This window comes from Chiloscyllium plagiosum, unplaced genomic scaffold (genome assembly GCF_037043375.1).
Source record: "Chiloscyllium plagiosum isolate Xiang-an unplaced genomic scaffold, Cpla_swu_hap1 HiC_scaffold_2, whole genome shotgun sequence".
NCBI classification, from domain to species: Eukaryota; Metazoa; Chordata; class Chondrichthyes; order Orectolobiformes; family Hemiscylliidae; genus Chiloscyllium; species Chiloscyllium plagiosum.
This window is the reverse complement of record NW_028270140.1, coordinates 96342590-96360666: the sequence shown is the minus strand read 5'-3', so window position 1 is coordinate 96360666 and position 18077 is coordinate 96342590. Positions and strand designations below refer to the sequence as shown.

At 39.5% G+C, this 18077-nt stretch overlaps 1 protein-coding gene across 1 annotated transcript in view; it reads right to left on the bottom strand.

The window, feature by feature from the left end:
- Window positions 1-2792: 2792 nt before the first annotated feature.
- Window positions 2793-18077, bottom strand: part of pdzph1 (PDZ and pleckstrin homology domains 1) — a 75708-nt gene continuing 60423 nt past the window's right edge. The window contains exons 12-13 of the mRNA XM_043710190.2: window positions 9124-9259; window positions 2793-8748 (exon numbers count right to left, since the gene is read on the bottom strand). Of these exons, the coding sequence (XP_043566125.2) occupies window positions 8649-8748; window positions 9124-9259 (236 nt within the window). The 3' untranslated portion in view covers window positions 2793-8648. The remainder of the gene's footprint in view (window positions 8749-9123; window positions 9260-18077) is intronic.

The window sequence follows — 18077 nt, the reverse complement described above, 5'->3', positions numbered from 1 at the left end:
TAAAGTTAGATCACATAGAATCCAGGGGGAGTTAGCCAATTAGATACAAAATTGGCTTGAAGGTAGGAGACAGTGTGGTGGTAGATACTTGCTTTTAGACTGGAGGTCCATGGTGTGCTACAAGGATTGGTGCTGGGTCCACTGCTTTTTGTCATTTATATATATTATTTGGATGTGAATGTAGGAGGTAGAGTTAGTAAGTTTGCAGATGACACCAAAATAGGTGGTGTAGCTGACAGTGAAGAAGATTATTTCAGAGTACAATGGGACATTGATCAGATGGGTCAATGGGCTGAGAAGTGGCAGATGGAGTTTAATTTAGATAATGTGAGGTATGGCAATTTGATAAAGCAAACCAAGGCAGGATTTATACAGTTGATGTTACGGCTCTGGGGAGTCTTGCCAAACAAGAGACCTATGGGTGCAGGTACATAGTTCCTTGAAAGTGGAGTCACAGGTAGACGGGGACGCTTGCCTTCATTGGTCAGAACATTGAATATAGGGGTCAGGACGTCATGTTGCAGCTGTACAAACAGAATCACAGAATCCCTACAGTGTGGAAGCAAGCCCTTCAGCCCATCAAATCTGCACCAACCCTCTGAAGAGCATCCCACTCAGACCCACCCATCCACCCTATCCCAGTAACATAAAACATCCTAGATGGCCTCCTTCTTCAAAGATCACAATTTCTCATCCCACGTGGTCGACGATGCCCTCCAGCATATCTTTCCTCCACTTCCCGCACCTCTGCCCTTGAACCCAGCCTTCCAACCACAACAAGGACAGAGCCCCTCTGGTGCTCACCTTCCATCCCACCAACCTCCAGATACATCCCAACACCCTCTGCCATTTCTGCCACCGACAAACAGACTCCACTACAAGAGATATATTTTCCTCCCCACCACTATGTGCGTTCCAGAGAGGCCATTCTCTCCGCGACTCCCTTGTTAGGTCCACGACCCCATCAACCCAACCTCCACTCCCGGTAACATCCCCTGCTACTGCAAGAAGTGCAAAAACCTGTGCCCATACCTCCCTCTTCACTTCCATCCAAGGCCCCAAAGGATCCTTCCATATCTGACAGAGATGTACCTGTACTTCCTCACGTCATCTACTCTATCTGTTGCTCTCGCTGTGGTCTCCTCTACATTGGGAAGACAGGCGCCAACTTGTGGAATGTTTCAGAGAACATCTCTGGGACACATGCATTAAACAGCTCCTCAACCCTCTGCGCAAACATTTTAATACCCCCTCCCACTCTGCCAAGGATATTCAAGTCCTGGGCCTCCTCCACCTTCAAACCCTAACCACCCAATGTCTGGTGGAAGAACACCTCATCTTCCGCCTTGGGACCCTCCAACCACATGGGATCAATATGAATTTCACCAGTTTCCTCATTTTCCCCTCCCCTCCACCTTATCCCAGATCCAACCTTCCAATTTGGCACCACCACCACCTTGAACGGTCCTATCTGTCCATCTTCCTTCCCACCTATCGCCTTCACCCTACCTTCATCTACCTATTGCTTTCCCAGCTACCTTTCTTCCAACCCCAACCCCCCTCCCATTTATCTCTCAGCTACAAGCCTCATTCCTGTTGAAGGGCTTATGCTTGAAACGTCGATTCTCCTGCTCCTCGGATGCTGCCTGACCGGATGTGCTTTACCATACTCTTTGACTTTTATTATAAGCCAACCAGGTTTAACTTTTGATTGAACGAAAATGGAGATAACTGAGCATTTATTTCTGCCAATGAAACTGCTTCCTAAAAGCGTCCAATCTGAGGTACCTATTTGTATTTTAGTAGCCTAGTTACTCAGTATTATCTCTTATTTAATCAGTATAATGATTCAGTCATATCAATCCACAGGCAGTATTTGTTTAGAAATTGCTTCAATATAATTGTTGCAAAATAAGTCTTATATTTCATTTAAAAGAAATATAATTTAGCCCCAAACATGTCAAAAGGAATATTGTTTGCTTTGGGATTTATCTTGTTGCCCATTTACCATAATATCAAAAAACATTTTCTGTCTGATCCAATAATCTTCACTGTCATTCTCCTTACCTGAACTGCAGTCGTTCTGCATGTTGCCTTGCCTCTCGGAATTATTACTGTAAATCGTGACAAGCAAGCGGCCCCAACTGTCACTTTTTGTATATTCCAGGCAAATAAGTTGACTCCAGTTTCAACTATTAGATACTATAATTGCATGAGTTGACAGTATCAAATATTCACCCTATAAATATGTTTTACTTGCTGTTTGGGCACAGATGATAAAGATTATATTGTGAAAGTCTGGAGATGAAGACATGACAACTCAGTTTGGATGAACTGAATTTTCATTCCAAAATGGCAACCACCCACACCCTTGATGGCAGTTCCCCTTTATCTCATTTTTGGAGGGATTTTGTGATTTCAAATGCCAAATTAAATGCTGACACCTATGGTACTTCAGATACTAAAAACAAATGGATGTTCTGACAAGTATCTGTGTGACGTGAAGAGTGTTCCTTTCACAGGTAGGACAACATGAACTAATGGGAATCAGGTATATTAGCTGTGAATTATAGGAAGGTCACAGTGATTGGCAGTTTCACTGATGCTTGCTGTGATTCCATTGATCATGATGAGCATAAAACAAGTTAATATACACAGCATCTCTACAGGGAATTAATCTGTATTGCCTTATAGTATTGTCCTGCAGTAAAATATATGTATAGGATAATAAAGATGAAGCAAACCTTGATGTTCTGTCATTCAGTCTTATTGTTCAAGAAATAAACACCCTATTCAATTCCGATTTTTATTAATATTCAAAGGTCATCATGCGGAGCAGTATATTGAGAAAGCAAAATAAAAGTGAAAAAGGTACAATAAAAAATCTTATGTACAAACTGAAACTTGAACAGTCAGTTATAATCACAGTGCAATTATTCTTATCCTTATGCTGTCTTCAAGAGAAACACTGCATTGCCACACAATTTTTGGAACCTATTAATTTAAACATTGATCACTGCTCCTATCCTCACTTAGCATCAAACATCTACTGGAAAGCATTGCCAATTTTGTGGGCAGACTTTGCCCTTTATCCAAAACCTTTCTCTGTAATCTTGCAACCTCCAATTACTTATTTATTTGGTTGCCACCTGGTGACTCACTGCTCTCCCATACTGTCGCATTTTGTCCTTGGTCACTTGTGCGAACAAAAGGAAGTGGTACCTCCCTTCCTTGGATTCTATTCTTCATAACAGAGCATGAAAGAAGCTTGGATTGCTGGGCATCCCATGGAGTATGCACACACTACTATTTTCTTAATAAAGCTTTAGAGGAAAGCTAACCGTGAACCTCTGTGTGACTTTATCTTCAAGTATTCATCTAAAACTATACCACTGGCTATAATTTTTGAAAATAGTCCAGTGCATTGAAAGCATCAGTAGCATGACAACTATCTCTATTCAGCCTGCCAATCTTTGTCAATACATTTCTAAGGTTAGGAGTTGGAGCATTGTCTTAATTCCTCGTCAGTCCCTTTTGAAAACAATAAACTACGTTGGGAATATTAGAATCTGAACTTTAGCTGGAACACATGTTCTGTGCAATAGGAGTGAAAGGCAGTGAGGTCGCTGTGAGGTTAGAAAAATTGAAAGAATAAATTTCCTGAACATCCTTTAGGGCTGTTTTAATGCTTTACTGTGGGGTTCCTGCCCAAGGTCAGTCCAGTTAACAGAGTGGATGTTTTTTGGACAAGGAGACATTCACTGGGCTGAAATCTATGAGGCAGTTAAAAATCGGGGGAAGACAAAGAGTAGTGGAGGGAAGGGTTTGTATTGGAGGTTGGAGGAGAATCTAATGGAAGTCTGGGGGCCTCAATGGACCTATGTGTTTGGAGGGGTGGTTTCCTGGCAACGCTGCAAATTTATCTAAATTCAACCTTTCTCAACTTGTGTTTTTATTCACATGTGGGATATGGGCATTGTTGGCTGGGCCAGAATTTATTGCCCATCCCTAGTTGCCCTTGAGAAGGTGGTAGTAAGCTGTCTTTTTGAACCACTGTAGTCTGTGTGCTGTAATTAGAACCATAATACTGTTAGGGCAGGAGTTCCAGGAATTTGATGCAGTGGAACTAAGTCTGGCCGGTATACATGTGAGTGGTTTGGAGGAGAACTTGTAAGTGGTGACTATTAGACACAGGAGCAGAATTAGACAATTCAGCACGTTGAGTCTCTGCTATTCAATGAGATCATAACTGATTTGATAATCCGTACCACCCCTTTCCTGCCATTTCCCCATAATGATTTATTATTAACGTATCAAACATCTCTCTATCTCAGTCTTGAATACACTTAATAAGCCAGCCTTGACAGCCTCCTGTGATAAAGACTTCCACAGATTCATTACCTTCTGAGAGAAGCAATCCCACTTCATTTGTGTCTTAAATATTGCAACCCTTTTTCTGAGATTATGCCCTCTGGCCCTAGAAAATTTCAAAAGGAAAAACAAATTTTCCACATCGATGCTGTCAAATTCTCTAAGAATTTTGTATATTTCAACAAGATCACTTCTCATCTTTCTTTATTTCGATGAATGTAGGCCTAATCTACTCAATCTTTCCTCATAAGACAGTCTCTCCATACTGGTATTAGCTTAGTGAACCTTCCCTGGACTGCCCCAATGCTCGTATGTCTTTTAGATTAGGGGACCAAAACTGTTTACAGTATTCTAGGTATGTTCAAACAAGTATCTTGTGTAGTTTTATCAAAACTTCACTACTTTTATACTCCATTGCCTTTAAAATAAAGACCAGCATTCAATTTGCCTTCCTTGTTACCTGCTCATCTTGGATGCTATCTTTTTGTGATTCATAGATGAGGACTCCCAAATTTTGCTGTTCTGTAGTTTTCTGTAGTCTTTTTCCATTTAATAATCATCACTTCCTATATTCTTTCACCAAAGTGCAGAATTTCACATTTCCCCACATTATATTCCATCTGCCAATTTCTTTGCCCATTCGCTTAACCTGTCTCAATGTCCATCTGGAGACTTTTTGGGTCATCCTTACCACTTGCCTCATGTTATCCACATACTTGACTATAACTTTCCCAATCCAAGTCATTAGTATCCCACATTCCTGATGAAGAGCGTATGCTTAAAATGTCAACTCTCCTGCTCCTTGGATGCTGCCTGACCTGCTGTACTTTTCCAGCACCACACATTTTGACTCTGATCTCCATCATTTGCAGTCATCACTTTCTCCAAGTCATTAATATATATTGTAAATTATTGTGGTCCCAGCAGTGATCTCTGTGGCACACCTATAGTTACAGATCTCCATCTTGAAAATGCCCCCTTATTCCAACTGCCTTCTATTAGTTAGCCAATCCTCTATCCATGAATTTATATTTCCTCCAATAACCTGGGCACTTACCTTGTTAAGTAGCCTATCGTGGAGTACCTGATCAAATGGTTTCTAAAAATCTAAATATATGACATCCATTGCTTCCCCTTTATCTATCCTGCTTGTTTCCTTTTCAAAGAATTCTAGTAAATTTGTCAGTGATGCTGACTCTGCTTGATCATGTTCTGCATTTCTAAATGCTCTGCTAGTAATCCTTTGTAATATATTTTCCCAATGCCTTTTATTGTCTACTCCCTTTTATCAATAAAGGTATTTTCCAATCCTTTGGCAGCTTTCCAATCCTTCGCAACTTTTCCAGAATCTAAGATTTCCTGGATAATTATTACCAGTTCATCCATTATCTCTTCCTTTAATATCCTAGCAAGCCTTACATCAGGTCCAGGGGACATATCGGTTTTTAATTTTCCTGGCACTTCTTGTTGTGATAGTTATTGTATTTACTTCCTCTCCTCCTTTTACTCCGAGAATATTTAGTAATTTTGGAAGTCTTTGTGAAGACTGATGCAAAGTAATTATGCAACTCCTCTAACATTTCCCGATTTCCATTTTTATTTCCCCAGCCTTATTCTCTGAAAGGTAAATGTTCAGTTTGGCTTTTCTTTTCCTTATATATTTAAATATGCTCTTATTTTCTAACTTCATATACTTGTAAGCTTACCCTAAACCGATCTTTTCTCATTCTTTATTACTTCTATGGCCATCTTTTGTTTTTTAAAAACTTCCTCAATCCTCTCATTTACCACTCTGACCTTTGCCACTTTAGCATCAGATTGAAAGAACAAAAAGCATCATTAACTTCCATGGTTAACCATAGTTGGCTTATCCCTTTCCTATAATATGTCCTTGCTATGAACCATGAAGTACTTTCTTAAATAGCTATCATTGTTCCTCAATTGGCTTTACTACTAAACCTCTTTCTCAGTCTATTTGAACAATCTCTATCCTCATTTCTTTGCAATTACACTTAGTTAAGCTTGGCATAGTTGTTTTTGACCCAAATTGTTCTTTCTCAGACTGAATGATAAATTCTACCATGTCATGGTCACTCTTTCTGAGGAGGTCTTTTATCCTGACATCATTTATTTAACTTGCCTCATTATACATCACCAGAACCAAAATAGTTGGATTCACAACATATTGTTCCCTGAAACTGTCATGATTAAACTCTATTAATTCTTTCTCATGGTTTCCTCTGCCAACCTGACTATCTCAATCTAAGATTAAAGTTATCCATGATTAATGCACTGCCTTCATGATCTCCTGATTTATTTTCTGTCCCACCACATAACAACTGAGAAGGGGCCAATAGACTATTCAACCACTACGCCACCAAACAATAAGGATTTTACATGTTGTTCTGATTCAAGATCACTTCTTGCTAACATGCTTATTCCATCCTGTACTGACAATGCTATCTCACCAGCTATTCCTTCCTGCATGTCCTTTCAGAAAGTCAAAAACCTCTGAATATTTAGTTCCCAGGTTTGATCTCCTTGTAATGACTACAAAATGACTCTGTAATGACTACAAAATCGTGCACATTAATTTGTACTTTTGCTGTTGATTCATCTATTTTGTTACAAACATCATGTGCATTCAAGTAAAGAGACATTAAGTTTGCATCTTTTTTAAAAACTATTATTTTATTTTCTTTAACAATATTTCTTGCGTTTTCCTATGTTTGTATACTTTGCCTCTTCCTATCTCACTCTGGGTATAATTATCCAAATAGCTGTCCTGTAATTCTGTCATATCCTCTTACTTTGTAAGCCTATGTTTCCACTCTACAAACCTCCCCCCCCCTCCCCCACGACTTTCTAAAAAAAGGTTAAAACCCTCTCCACAGTCCTAGTTATTTGATTTGTCAAGACAGTGGTCCCAGCGTTGTGAAAGTGAAGTCCATCCCCATCACACAGTTCCCTTCTAACCCTGTACTGGTACTAGTGTTCAATGAACTGAAGCCTGTTTCATCCACACCAAACTTTGAGTCACATATCTAATTCACTAACTTTATTTACTCTATGCCGCTTTGCCAGTAGCTCAGGTAGTAATCTAGAGATTGTTACTTTGGAGGTTCTGTTTTTCAATTTAGCTCTTAACTGTTCAAAGACTTCCAGCAAAGTCGTCTTTCTCGCCTTACCAATTCATTGGTATCAATGTGGACAACAATTGGATCCCTTCCCTCGCTCTAAGTTGTTCTTCAGCACTGAGAAGATGTCCTTGCACCAGGCAGGTAACTCAACCATTAGGACAACAGTGTCTCGTCCCCAAATTAATCTGTCCCCTATCACAACTACATTCCTATTTCTTCCCTTCACTTAAATGGCTCCCAGTACTAAGATGCCATGGACATTTTGCTGTACCTCCCTGCAATCTCTGCTCTTGTCCACAGTTTGCAAGAGCCTTGTAACTTTTGGCCAATTGAAGGGGCCAAAGCTCCTCACATTTAATCCCTAGGTCTTCATACCTGTCTCACCAGCAGTCACACATTCCTGTTCCTGAACACAGAACATTTTTTAATGACCTAATCTAAAGGTTGTGACTGCCGTCTGGAGTAAAGTATCCAGGTAACTTTCTGTTTAGTGCCACTAAGTTATCAAGTGGCCAGGAAAACTGAAAAAAAAAGGCAATAGATGTAGCTTCACTAAAATCAATTCCAAATTCCCAATCAATTTCTTGCAGGAAATTCTGGAGTGGGCTCTTCATTTAAAGGAAAATTGTCAGTAATCTAATACTGCACAAACGCAACAACAAAAGTATTCACAAAATGATCACTAATAGTGTCATCTCGAGGATGCTAATCCCAAACTACAAATTAAATACTTTAGAACAATCCCAAGCCACCCTTTTTGGGGTTTAAAATTCAGACCAATATGAATTTGTCTGCAAGACTAAGAGATTTTGAGCATTTATTTAGTATTTTTGCAGTACATCCAACTTACACAGACTCATGGATACTAATTGCAATTAGTTCTATAGAAGCACAGGAACTGTACTAGACCATTCAAACCTTGAGCTTGTTCCACCATTCAATTGGACTAGGGCTCAATTGGATCTGAGCTCAATGTATTTCCCTTGGTTCAGTCACAATTTTGGAATTTTTAGTTGATCTACTCTCAACCACTTTTTCGGGAAAGAGGTCCCAATTTCCACGACCATTTGTGTGCTGAAGAGCTTTACTTCTTTCACATTTATTAATAGAAAACTGCACTTGAACAAAATTTTCTCTTCACATCCGAGTCTGCTCTGGGGGGTTGGTCATGAAGTCATGAATGGCTTGGTGCAAGGGCAACCATTTGCTTATAGATGCTTTTAATGCCACAATCCATCTGGGGAGACAAATCCAAATATTAGTTTTCTTACAATTTTTCCTCTGTAACATTCATTAAACCTCTACTTCCAGCAGCTCACTGTTTAAAGGTCATGAGTGCTATGCAAAATCTGATTTACTGCAATGGTTAGATGTATTTACAGTACATTGTTGCAACTTCTAGCTGCATGATCAACCTTTGTAAAACTGCAAGTTTTAAATGTTTTATCTGATTTAGCGAGGATCTGTAGTCAAATGACCTTGCGAAGGATCATTACACATTAATGATGCTTTTTTGAAGGTTGACATAGTATACTTATCCACTTTTAAAAAGATGATCTGTATTTATATAAATTTGACTTGCAGATTTGTACATGAGGTGCCTTTCACTTACCGCTTATTGTCAGCTGCATTATCTGCACACAGATAGAAGGTTTTAAACTCTTCAGAAGGTGGTTTGGCTTCGATCACAGTGCGCTTTGACCCAAAACATTGCTCACTCACTGTGTAACCCTGTAGATAAATCCCCCCTGTTGGTAAAGATCAGAAAATAAGGTAATACAATCAATTCCATTAAAGTGACAGAGCATTATATCTATTGCTTAACTGTTCCAAACAATATTACAATACATAGGTCACAGTAACCTTTGAAGCCTGAAGATGATGTGGATTCTGTCATCTGCATGTCCTAGCCCAGACTGATGTCAGTTGCATGAGATGCAAAGGTAGATTGATCTTTTTGGGTCTGGCATTCACCTAATGCCTAATGAATTAAAAATGAAATAAAGAATGGACACTTTTTGTAAGTGTCTCTAGTCTCTAGATCTCTAGTCTCATCTTCCTCAGTATATCCATAAGTTGAAAAATGTGTTGCTGGAAAAGCGCAGCAGGTTAGGCAGCTTCCAAGGAGCAGGAGAATCGATGTTTCGGGCATAAGCCCTTCTTCAGGCTAATGCCCGAAACATTGATTCTCCTGCTCCTTGGGTGCTGCCTGACCTGCTGCGCTTTTCCAGCAACACATTTTTCAGCTCTGATCTCCAGCATCTGCAGTCCTCACTTTCTCCTTTTTCCATAAGTTTCCCAAACAAAGATATTGTCTGAAAAAGAATTGGCAGGGAGCTTCTGGTGGCATTTCCTTGAGGCAGAGTATCCTTTTGTTCACTATCACTGTCACCCAAAGAGAGTGAAGAAAGAAAAGATGCCCAAGTTTTATTTTTCTTTATTTCTTCAGGGGATGTAGGCAGCACTAATTTCAGAGGGGTAAATAAGAGTCAACCATATTTTAGATGGCAGCAGTGCTGACCACTGAGCCACCACGCTGCCCTGAGAATAGGTTAGCAGGATCCAATGTTTGGGAACGGATTTGTTCAAGTAGGCAGGTGGGAGTAGATTCGGTTGGGACATCAGGTCGGCATGGACAAGTTGGACCGAAGGGTCTGTTTTTATGCTGTACATCTTTGTGACTCTGCTATGTCTGGAGTCACATATAGGCTAGATTAAACAATGACATGGGTGAATTGATGGGTTTTTGTGATAAATTGATATTAGTTGTAATTCACCTGAAACTAATTATATTTTCCAGACTTTTGATTGAATTTGAAGTTCACCAGTTGCCATTTGAGCCCATATCCCTTGGGCATTAGCCTGGGCCTCTGGGTTACCAGGCCAGTGACATTACTACTACACCATCATCTCTCTGTATGATTGAGTGTTCAGCTCTGGTTGTGGTTTCTCAAGCGTTTTAAGATCACACCAGGATAGGTTATAAATATGCTGGTCTCCAAATTTGTGTATTGGACAGAGTTCAACTCTATTAAAAACAAAAATGACACCAGTTTATTCATTGGAGGGGACTACCACAATTTTAAAATTTTACCTGCAGTGAATCCTAACTGAGGTGATGTCAGTTTGGTAACTTGTATACTTTCCAATAAGTCCATCTCATTAAGAGCTACAGACCCATTTGGTTGTCAGCCAAATTTCTGTAGAAGTTCTGTACAAATAAACAAGCCAACCAAAGTGGTATCATTGTTTGTGATATACTGAGGAAAGATAAGCAATCCCATTGTTTTGGTTACAAGTGAGGACTGTTCCCATCATGTTTAATGTATGCTCAGTGTAAAGACAGTTTCCATGAATAGATTGATTTCTAAGTGGGTTATAGCATGCTTCAAAACAAAATGCTTCCTTTATATTACACTGGCAGACTGGACTGGTAGTAATGTCACTGGACTAGTCATCCAGAGGTCCATATGCTCTGAGAACACCATTCAAATCCCACCATGGCAGCTAGTAGAATTTAAATTATATTTATTAATGAACATCTGGGATTGACAGCTAGACTCAGACAAGGCGAAATGATGTGAACACTAATTTCTTGTTTAAAAAAAACTGACTTATTGACATTCTTTAGGGAAGGAAATCTGCCGTGCATGCTGCTACTTAGTTTAAGTGTAACTTCAGAACCGTAATAATGTTTAACTGCCCTCTGAAATGGCCTAACAAGCAATGCTATTGTCCCAAATCATGACAGAGAAGTTCACCAACACCAAGTGCAATTAGGAATAATAACAAATCCTTACTTTGCCAGAGACATTCATATCACATGAGAGATCTTTTTAAAAGTTTTTTTCCATGAAGTCAGAAATTTAACTGTGCTGATATTTTAATTCATGCCAACATGTAAACTGGGGTTTTCAGTGTTTCTGCAGCCAGTTGATAATTGTTCTTCACAGTTAATATGTGATGCTCCTAGTCAGTGAGAGAAAGAGATGTACAGCATGGAGACAGACCCTTCGATCCAACTCGGCCATGCCAGCCAGATATCCTAACCTAATCTGGTGTCATTTGCCTGCACTTGGCCATTATCCCTCTAAACTCTTCCTATTCATAAAACCATCCAGATGCCTTTTAACTGTTGTAATCATACCAGCATCTGCCACCTTCTTTGGTAGCTCGTTCCATACATGTACCACCTTCTGCACTGAAAATGTTGCCCCTTAGATCCTTTCTAAATCTTTCCCCTTTCACCTTAAATCTATGCCCTCTAATCTTGGACTTCTGTACCCTGGGGAAAAGATCTTGGCTATTCATCCTACCCATGCCCCTCATGATTTAAAAAACTTCTATAAGGTCAGCCCTTAGCCTACGATGCTCCAGAGAAAATAGCCCCAGCCTATTCAGCCTCTCCTTATAGCTCAAACCCTCCAACCCTGGCAACGTTCTTGTAAATATTTTCTGTAACCCTTTCAAGTTTCACAACATTTGTTCTATAACAGGGAGATCAGAATTGAATACAGTATTCCAAATGTGGCCTAACCAATGTCCTCTACAGCCGCAACATGACCTGCGAACTCCTATACTCAATGCACTGACCAATAAAAGGCAAGCATACCAAATGCCTTCTTCACCACCCTGTCTACCTGTGACTGCACTCACAAAGAACTATAAACCTGCACTCCAAGGTCTCTGTTCAGCAACACTCTCCAGGAGCTTACTATTAAGTGTATATTTCCTGCCCTGATTTGTCTTAACAAAATGCAGCACCTTGCATTTGTCTAAATTAAACTCTATCTGCCACTCCTCAGCCCATCTGATCAAGGTCCCGTTGCACTCTGAGATAACCTTCTTGGCTGGTAAAGTTAAAGCTATATCGTTACTTTACCCAAACATCATAAAGTAAAAGGATAAAGCTTTTACATGGAGCCACAGTTAATTGAACCAGCTTTGAAACTGGTATTTGTGGCTCAGCTGCAATCATATAAAAATGGAATTTTAAAACTTATTTTAATCAGAATTTTTTTTCCCAAGTACCTAACTTTCGTTTCATGTTTTAGAGATTTTTGCTGAGTGAACTACTGGTTAGTTTTGGCTGTTTTACTTTTTTTTTCTTTTTTCTAACCTTTAAGCTTCAACATTAATTGCAGGGACAAAACTGAGCATGCATAAATGGCTCAAAAACAGATGCACAACAATTTACTGTGAATTGCAAAGTAGCAGTAGCTCTTTGTATTGCTCTTTCTTTGTTTTCTATTTATAATATGTTTTTATTTAATATTTTTCAGTCATCTTCTGCTTCTCTACTAGAGCTTGATAGATACCTGGTATTTGGCTAGGAATGGGTCACTGATGTAGTGTTGTTACCAAGTTACTCCATAAAGATATCTCTTAATTCATGAGTGCAATGAACTTAAGTTAATAGATTTTAAGGCAAATCTAGGTATTTAAGATCCTGACATTGCTATATATTTAAATTTTCTTCGTATTGGGTGTTAGAAGACGAAACAAAGCCAAAAGTCAAAACAGCTGCAGGTTACTAAGGTTTCAAGTCTCCATAATTGAGATTTAATTAACGGTTGTTCAGTATTTGTAGCACCCAGCTGAGTACACAAGGTCAACTGAACACACAAGGATTGGAAATAAAAAGAGGAAAATGTGGATTTGGAACTCTTTGCAATCATAAAATACCGAGATTAGCCAAAAGTCTTGGAAGTTAGTACAGAGACGTATCTTTTCTCCCAGTGTGTTTTTTGAGTTAGTGAGAATAACTTTAACGGAATTGAATAATCCAACATCACACAGCTTTACTCAAATAAAAGTTAGTCTCATTTCTACAGTGTAACAATAATTCCTTAAGTAAACACCGGTAAGAAGTACAATGTTTAGAGGATATAAGGAAATAGAAAATTGGTTAAAATTAATGACACATGCCTGAGAGTCAGAGGGGCTGTGGTCTTGCATGGAAGCAGCTCAGGAGACTATAAATCTACAATGAGACTTGAGGCCTACACTTAACCTGAGTCAGAGAGGGACACTATCAGCTTCTCAGAACTGACCTGTGCTGAGTTCAAAGGGGAAATGCAAATATAGTGACAGCACAGAAATTATCTGTCAATCTTCATCCCATTTTCAAGCACTTGGCTAGCCTCATGTGCTATGATGTTTCAAGTGCTCATCTAAATTGTTATTAAATGTCTTGTGGATTTTTGTCTCTATTACCCTTTCAGGTAGTAGGTTCCAGGCAGTCTTTAAGTTGCCCTAAATTAGAAATGTTCTTTTTTTAAGGAGGAGTCATACTTAGATTTAATTGAGAAACATTAGGAATTAGGTAAAGTCAGGACCAATCAAATAAAATAGTGGAAATAATCTGAAGTAGAGTAAAGTTAATATAAGGAAAATAATTTTCCATTGGTCAGGTCAGCTCAGGTCAGTAGATTGTATGGCCTACGATTGGGTTAGAGTTAATGGGAATATGTGGGAATTCATGGACCCTACTGGGTCATGTAGACAATCTTGTGCAGGAAGTGCCATCAATGGTAGAAACTTGAGCTTCAGGTTTCAGAGCTCAAGCAACAGCTGGACTCACTTTGGCACGTCAATGAGGTTGTAAATTGTATGGAAAGTATGTTTTGAGAGATGGTCACCCTGCAGTTTAAGGGCCTAGAGATAAAAAGGCCACTAGAGAGTCCAAGGGAGATCAGTAGGTAGTGAAGTAGACCTTGCTCATAAATCGATTTTCCATTTTGGAAACTGGTCAAGGGAGTGCCATCAGTGCTACTTTTGTGGCACCAGAAGTGAGTTGGCTGTACAGGGGGTAGCAAAGAGAAAGGAAACGCAACATTATGGGAACAGTCGGACATTGTTGTGGCCATAGATATAACTTCAGGTTGGTCTGTTTCTTCTCTGGTGCCAGCGAGAAGAATTTCTCCAAGCAGCTGCAGGACATTCTTCTGAGGGAGGATGAATTCCCAGAAGCTGTAGTCCATACTGGGACCAATGACTTTGGTAGAAAGAGGTGATGTGGTCCAGCAAGCAGAATTTAGGGGATGAGATAGAAAACTAGAAAGCAGGACAATAAATGTAATTCCCAGATTAATCCCAGTGCCATGTGAAAGTATGTATAGAAATAGGAGGCTGAGATAGAGGAATGCTTGGTTGGAAAGGGAATGCTGGAGGGTGGATTTTACATTCTTGCAGCTCTGGAGAAGGTGGGACCTATACAAGCCAGGTGGGTTGCAGCTGAACAGAGCTGGGACTAAGTTCCTTGCAGGATATTTTGCTCGTGCTATTGGGAGGGCTTTAAATAAACTCAGCAGTGCAACAAGAGAGAATATGAAAGATGAATACCAGGGTGAACAAAATACTTGATGACAGGGATAGTTCTATTATAGAGAACAGAAGGTTGATTGGTGAAATCAGAGTAAGGAAGAAAGTAATGAAGTCTAAACGAGACTCCGTGTGCATACCTGTTAATATAAGTAAGATTATGGAGTTACAGACATAGATTTCCATGTGGAAAAATGATATTGTGGTGATTACAGGGATCTGGCTCAAGGAAGAGCAGGACTGAATGTTAAATATTATTGAGAATTTGGAAATGAAATGAAAGGAAAGATAGAGGACTGGCAGTATTGGTTAAGGAGTGCTTTGTAGTGCTAGTGAAAGAGGATGTCTCGTAACATTCTAAAGCAGAATCACTTTGCCTACAGCTAAAGAACAAAAAATGTGCAATTATATAGTTTGGTGCAGTCTGTAGTCTACCAGCTAGTTGGAAGAATGTAGAGGAACAAATCTGCAAGGAAATCACAAAGAGATGCCAACATCATAGAGCTTTTATAGTGGAGAACTTTACCTAAATACAGACTGGGATAGTAATAACATAAAGGGTGGAGAGAAGCAAATGTTATTAGATTGCATTGAAGGATGTTTTCTAGAGCAGTGTGTGACCAGTCGAACAAGAAAGGATGCAATATTGGTCCTGGTTCTTGGAAATGGGTGAGCCAAGTAGATCAAGTGTCAGATGGGGAATATTTAGGCGATGGTGATTATTGTAAAGTTTAAAATGATAGAAAAGGGCAATAGGCAATCAAGACTATGAATAATTAACTGGGGGAGCCAATTTCAATGGGGCAAGAATGGAGATGGACCAAATAAACTGAACCAAAAAAAGTTGGTAGGAGAAACTGAAGCTGAGCAATGGGATACTCTCAAAGTGGAGATGGTTCAGGCGTAGTGACGTTATGTTCCTCTTAAGGGAGGGCAAACATATCCAAAACTCCCAATACCTTGTATATAAAAGAGGAATGAAATTAAGTTAAAGAAGAAAAGTGTACCAGTGGCAGGTTTTGGTAGAAAATACAATTGAGTTGATGAAAAAGCTGAATACACAATGTTCAAAAGAGAGGTGATAAAAGCAAACCGAAACAAAGAGGAATTATGAAAAAAGATTGGCAGCGAACATAAAGGGGAATGACAATCTCTTCTGTAGGCACATGGATAGTAAAAAGCTGGTAAACGGAGGAGTGGAGTTCATCAGGGACCAAAAGGGGGATTTACACATGAGGCAAGAGATATGGTTGAGGTGTTAAATGGATGCTTTCATATGTTTTACCAATGAGGTTGATGTTACCCAAGCCTGAAAAATATCCATTGACCAATACACTCTGCCAATTTTGTATCTACATTGCTATTGTCCCCTTTATTTCAGAGCTGTAACTTTTCTCACAAGTCTCTCATGTGGCAAGGGTATCTAATGTCCTTTGAAAGTCCACAAGCACCAAATCGACAGCATCACCCTCATCGACCGTCAGTACCTCTTCAAAAAACTCGAACACGTTTTCACTCTGACATTGGAAGAGTTCAAAATTGATAAGGAGGAAGGATTGGCTATCGATACTTAATGTTGACAAGATGCTAGAACCAGAGAAGATGCATCCAAGTATATTGATGGAAATGAAAGTGGAAATTACAGGGCGACTGGCTGTAATTTTGGTCTTCCACTGACTTGGGGTTGTGTGGTTGGGGGCGGGGGCAGTGGGGTGCGGTTTATACCATTCTAAAAAAGGTTGTAACTCAGTAATTACAAATAACTCAGTTTAACTTCAGTGCTTGGGAAACTCCCAGAAACAATTATGTAGGATAGATTTAGTAGTCATGTGATAAAGGGTGGTTAAATTAGAAAAAGCCAGCATGGAATTTTAAAGGGGAAATCATGTTTGACTAACTTGTTCGAGTTTTTTGAAGAGGTACTGATGGTCGATGAGGGTGATGCTGTCGATTTGGTGCTTGTGAACTTTCAAAGGACATTAGATACCTTGCGAGATGGAAATGTGTTGCTGGAAAAGCGCAGCAGGTCAGGCAGCATCTAGGGAACAGGAGAATCGACGTTTCGGGCATTAGCCCTTCTTCAGGAAAAGGGCTAATGCCCGAAACGTCGATTCTCCTGTTCCCTAGATGCTGCCTGACCTGCTGCGCTTTTCCAGCAACACATTTCCATCTCTGATCTCCAGCATCTGCAGACCTCACTTTCTCCTCATTAGATACCTTGCCACATGAGAGACTTGTGAGAAACGTTACAGCTCTGAAATAAAGGGGACAATAGCAATGTAGATATAAAATTGGCAGAGTGATAGGAAGCAGAGTGTATTGGTCAATGGATATTTTTCAGGCCAGAGGAAGATATGTAATTGTTTGTTTGTATTTTATAAAATAGATGAATGATCTTGCTAGACCTTGATGTGCAGGGCACAAATTCAAAGTTTGTGGATGAAATCAAACTTAGTAACACTGTAACATGGTGGGGGGGAAGGATAATATTAACTCCAGAAGGATACAGACAATTGAAGCAGATAAATAGATGGCAAATGAAGTTCAATGCAGAGAAATGTAACGTGATGCATTTTCTTAAAAAGACCGTGGACAGACGATATAAAAAGAGAAGTAAAAAATTCAATCGGGTGCAGCAGCAGATGTATATTTGCACATTTAAATGTAAGTGGCAGAACAGGCAGAGAGCAGTTAATAAAGCATACAGTAGACTTGATTTTATTAATAGGCACATCGAGAATAAAAGCTAGGAGGATATGTTAAAGTTATACATGAAATTCTTTAGATCTCAGTAGACTAGTGATCCAGAAACCTAGATAATATTTTGGGTACAAGGATTCAAATCATGTGCACCTGATTTAATTTAAATACAATTCAAAAAAACCCCTAAAATTAATTGTCTAATCATGACCATCAAACCAATATTGAATGTCGTAACAATCCATCGGTCTACTTGTCCTTTCACAAAGGGAAGTCTTGTCCCTCCCTGGACTGGCCTATGTGTGACTCCTGACCCTCCAAAATATGGTTGACTCCTAAATACTAAGATTTACAAAACAAAACATTCAGGAATGAGGCATTTCCTTTCTGACAATTGCTTGGGCAAGTTGGGACTGTTCTCCTTGGAGAGAAGAAGGCTTAGAGGAAGTCTGATAAGAATTTTGTAAATCAAGAGGAGTCTAAATAGAGCAGAAAGGAGAACCTGTTTTTATTCATAAAAGGTTGAGAACGAGAGTGTACACG